This window comes from Kryptolebias marmoratus, linkage group LG17, assembly GCF_001649575.2.
Source record: "Kryptolebias marmoratus isolate JLee-2015 linkage group LG17, ASM164957v2, whole genome shotgun sequence".
Lineage (NCBI taxonomy): Eukaryota > Metazoa > Chordata > Actinopteri > Cyprinodontiformes > Rivulidae > Kryptolebias > Kryptolebias marmoratus.
This window is the reverse complement of record NC_051446.1, coordinates 25,279,109-25,283,224: the sequence shown is the minus strand read 5'-3', so window position 1 is coordinate 25,283,224 and position 4,116 is coordinate 25,279,109. Positions and strand designations below refer to the sequence as shown.

The 4,116-nt window shown below is 46.3% G+C and overlaps 1 protein-coding gene across 1 annotated transcript in view; it reads right to left on the bottom strand.

Moving 5' to 3' along the window:
* Positions 1-2,639: 2,639 nt before the first annotated feature.
* The window catches only part of grb7 (growth factor receptor bound protein 7), an 11,093-nt gene continuing 9,616 nt past the window's right edge, over positions 2,640-4,116 (bottom strand). The window contains exons 13-15 of the mRNA XM_037981026.1: positions 3,954-4,041; positions 3,543-3,636; positions 2,640-3,468 (exon numbers count right to left, since the gene is read on the bottom strand). Of these exons, the coding sequence (XP_037836954.1) occupies positions 3,322-3,468; positions 3,543-3,636; positions 3,954-4,041 (329 nt within the window). The 3' untranslated portion in view covers positions 2,640-3,321. The remainder of the gene's footprint in view (positions 3,469-3,542; positions 3,637-3,953; positions 4,042-4,116) is intronic.

Below are 4,116 nucleotides of genomic sequence, written 5' to 3'. Positions count from 1 at the left end.
TTCAGCTGAGATAAATTATTGTTTGTAGATGATAGTTATATTCATTTTGGCCACATGGTTGGGGATGACTCTCAGCTACTACCACAGCAAATTTGAGCTCAATATCTGCAAAGGTTACTGAGTTGCATCCATTTCTGTGTTTTTGAAGTTCAGTAAGCTGTGGCGGCCATCTTGAATTAGGTTGACTCTAAAACAAAAATGAGTTATAGATGCACATCCACTGATCACTCTGTGAGAGTTTCATTAAAATCCTTCCAGTGGTTCATGAGATGTTTTGCCAACAGACAAACCAGGTGAAAACAAGCTATTCGTGTTTTAGAGGCAGGCAATAATTAAACTCATAAAAACAATTTAAAAAACACTGAAAAATAGATTAAATCTGCAACTTATCAAGAACAGAAGAGAGTCAAAGTTGTAAATTTAGTCAAAATATATATATATTTTTTATTTTAAAGCTTTTTAATTAATAGATTTAACATTTCAACCATAGAAACTCCACCTGGACCCGTTCTGTTCCTCTAACCCAGCCGGTTGAAGCAGACGGCCGCTCATCCTGGTTCTGCTCCTGGTCCTGGTTCTGGTCCTGGTTCTGCTCCTGTTGCTGGTTCTGGTCCTGGTCCTGGTCCTGGCTCTGGCTCTGGTTCTGGTCCTGGTCCTGGTCCTGGTTCTGGTCCTGGTCCTGGCTCTGGTCCTGGTCCTGCGCCTGCTCCTGGTTCTGGTCCTGGTCCTGGTTCTGCTCCTGGTCCTGGCTCTGGTCCTGGTCCTGCTCCTGCTCCTGATCCTGGTTCTGCTCCTGGTCCTGGCTCTGGTCCTGGCTCTGGCTCTGGCTCTGGCTCTGGTTCTGGTCCTGGTCCTGGTTCTGCTCCTGGTCCTGGTCCTGGCTCTGGTCCTGGTCCTGCTCCTGCTCCTGGTCCTGGTTCTGCTCCTGGTCCTGGCTCTGGTCCTGGCTCTGGTCCTGGTCCTGGTCCTGGTCCTGCTCCTGATCCTGGTTCTGGTCCTGGTGGAGGTTTCTTCCCACTGTCCCCTCTGAGCTGCTCAGGATGAGACGAAGTGAAGATTTCACTCGATCTGCTGCTTCCTCAGACAGAAGTCAGTGAAGTTTCTGCACAGAGACCTGAGACGACCTGTCCAGACCCGGTTCTGTATAAATAAACTCAACTGAACTTTTATGCATCTAATAAAAGCGATTTCAGTAAACCAATAAATCAGATTTGAGCGTTTTTACAAGAAGACGTGAAGCATTATCTCTGCTCGCTGTCCTCACAGCGTGTTAAAAACCGGACTTCAGCTCCTGAAGATGATTCAGTCTCACATTTTATCTCCTTTCAGAGATTTTGTTGGATTCAGATCAGTTTCTGCGGCGGAAGCTCCCATTAATCAGCCCTGATTGTGTAGCACGTTGACAGAGTTCTGCTTGAAGCCTCGCTGACCCGTCTCCTCTCTAATTTACCTGCCCATCCAGGCCGGCGGAGGAAAATTAGTTGTCATGGCAACGACTCTGCAGAGGAAGAGCACACGATGTTTAACTAAACATGAGCGGAGAGGGAGAGGGAGAGCGGGTCAGAGGAGGAATGTTTATCTGAAGATGTTTGATCTGAGCACAAACAGCCCGAGGAGCAGCTTTTAGATCGTCTCGCTTCTGTCTCAGAGTACTGACATGGTACTTTATACAAAATATGACTGCCGCGTTTAATCCGGAGCAATTTCATACTTTAGTTTCACTTCGTTTCGGGCAAATAAATCCAAAAAGTTGTTTAAAATGAGCTGATGAACTATGAAGAATCCATACCTGAGATGTTTGGTGAAAGAGGACGTTCTGCTGCTGGACTTCAGGGTTTAAACAGATTTTTATTTGGGTGGCAAAAATTTAATTAATTTAAAGGGACATTTCAAATCTTTTGAAATGGGGTTGAGTGAGAGATTAGAAACAATATCTTAGCTGCTGTAGAGAGCTCTTTGGAGAAACAGTTTCATTTTTTATATTTTATCTCTCAGTTCATGGATTCGAGAGAAAAGAGGCGTTCTGTCTGTAAACACAGTCCACAGATGCTGCTTAAAGCTCTATCAGGCAAAGAAGAAGCCAGATGTGAACAGATGTGTCTCCCCTGGACCAAAGAGGAGAACTGTTCTGAGGTCAGCCTGCCTCTCTGATGGTATGGGGGTGCATTAGTGCCTCCCATCCAGGACTGTTGAACAGACAACCTCAGGTCCAGATGTTTACAGATGCTGCACAGAGGGAAACATCTGGAACATCTGGTTTTAAATATGTTGCTGCTGTCAGATTTAAATATTACTTCGTTGTTTTTTTCCCCAAAAGGAACAAAACAGTTTCTTAGTTCAAACATTTAATGTTTAATTAGTTCCACTGATTAAAATCTGGGTTTATAAGATTAGTAAATCATTAAAATCTGTTTTTATTTACATTTCATGCATTGCTCCAACTGTTTTTCAGTTGGGATTCTACAAGAAAATAAAGAAAGGTTTGTTTTATATTTTATCTTATTTCTCTGAACATTTCCCAAAAAAAGTTTTATTTTAAAAATCAACAGCTGGTTAATTTTTATCCTGAATATTAAAACAAAATTCCTTCAATATATCTGTCTACAAATGTGCAAAACATTTTACATTTACAAGTTTAATCACTGACTAAGCATAAATATTTTAATTTCTAAATAAATCAGGAGACATTTCAGGAATTACAGACCTATAAAATAAAGTTTCTTCACTGACTTTACGAACATTTTACATTCTTTAAACTTCCACACAAATAAAACTAACTTTTAGCTGAGAGGTAAACCTGTTTGGAGTTCCCCAGAATCTGTGCAAACAAAGCAATCAATTTGTTTCAAATCAAATCAAAAATAAAGCTCAGAGGCTGCAGCCCAGGGTCCACCGGGGTCCACCGGGGTACACTGGGGTCCACCAGGGTCCACTGGGGTCCACCGGGGTCCACTGGGGTCCACTGGGGTCCACCGGGGTCCACCGGGGTCCGTCAGACTCAGAGCGCCCTCTGGTGGACGCGTTCCTTCACTCGTCTCCTGCAGCTGAAGAGCCATCGGTGAGGAAAAAGTTCACGGTGCTCCGTCTCCAAACATCCCCCTCGGCTCGGAGCGCCTGTCCAACACGCTAATTAATCTGTCTCTGAGGGGACGGCTGCTCGTTAATTAAAGAACTGGAGCTGATTAAAACACCTAAACAAAGGCAGGGCAGCTGATATGCTTCATCTCCTCCCCGGGGTGTTGGTTTTCCAGCCCTGACAGCTTCATCGCCGCGCTCCCGGCTGATGGATGCTGCCGACGGAGCCGACGGAGCGCAGGACGCTCACAGAGCCACACACACACAGGGGTGTTTCAGGCACACAGGAAGGATGCCCTGATTGATCTGGTGGAAGTCCACGAGCTGCAGCAGGTCGATGAACAGAGTCACGCCGTCATCGATGGTGAAGTACTTCCTGCCTGCCTTCTCACACTGCAGGAGGAGAGGAACAGCCGTCAGGAGGAGGTCTCTAACCCGGAGGGAGGTGCCGGGAGGCGGGAACTCACCGGGATGACGAGGTAATGTTTGCTCTTCAGCTGGAAGCACAGAGTCAGGACGAAGCACTGCTCGTGCTGCTGGCTGTCCCGGATCAGGAACATCCTGAGCAAACACACGGTCCGTTAGGAACCGGCAGGAACCGGCAGGAACCGGCAGGAACCGGCAGGAACGCATATCACCCGCCTCCCCAAAACCTGTGAACCTCAGCTACCTCCACACCAAAATGTGTCTCAGTATCTGTAAAATCAACCAACTTCTAGCCGTTTGATTAAGTGTGGCAGCCATCTTGAACCAAGTTTTTTTTCTGAGAGCTTCATTAAAATCTGTCATGTTGCTCATGAGATATTTTGCTAACAGACACCCTGCCTTTCATGGCCGTGGGTGATGATTAACATATTCAGACTTCAGGTCCGACTCACCCGTCCACCAGCCCCTGCTTCTCTATCAGCCGCTCGGCTTCTTTCCTGGACGTGCCGCCATGGAACCACGGCTGGCTGCTGTGGACGGCTGCAAACAGAGAAGAAGAAGAAGCACAGTTTAGTTGTTTTATTTCTAACGCAGCGGAGCGTGGACCGGGGGGAC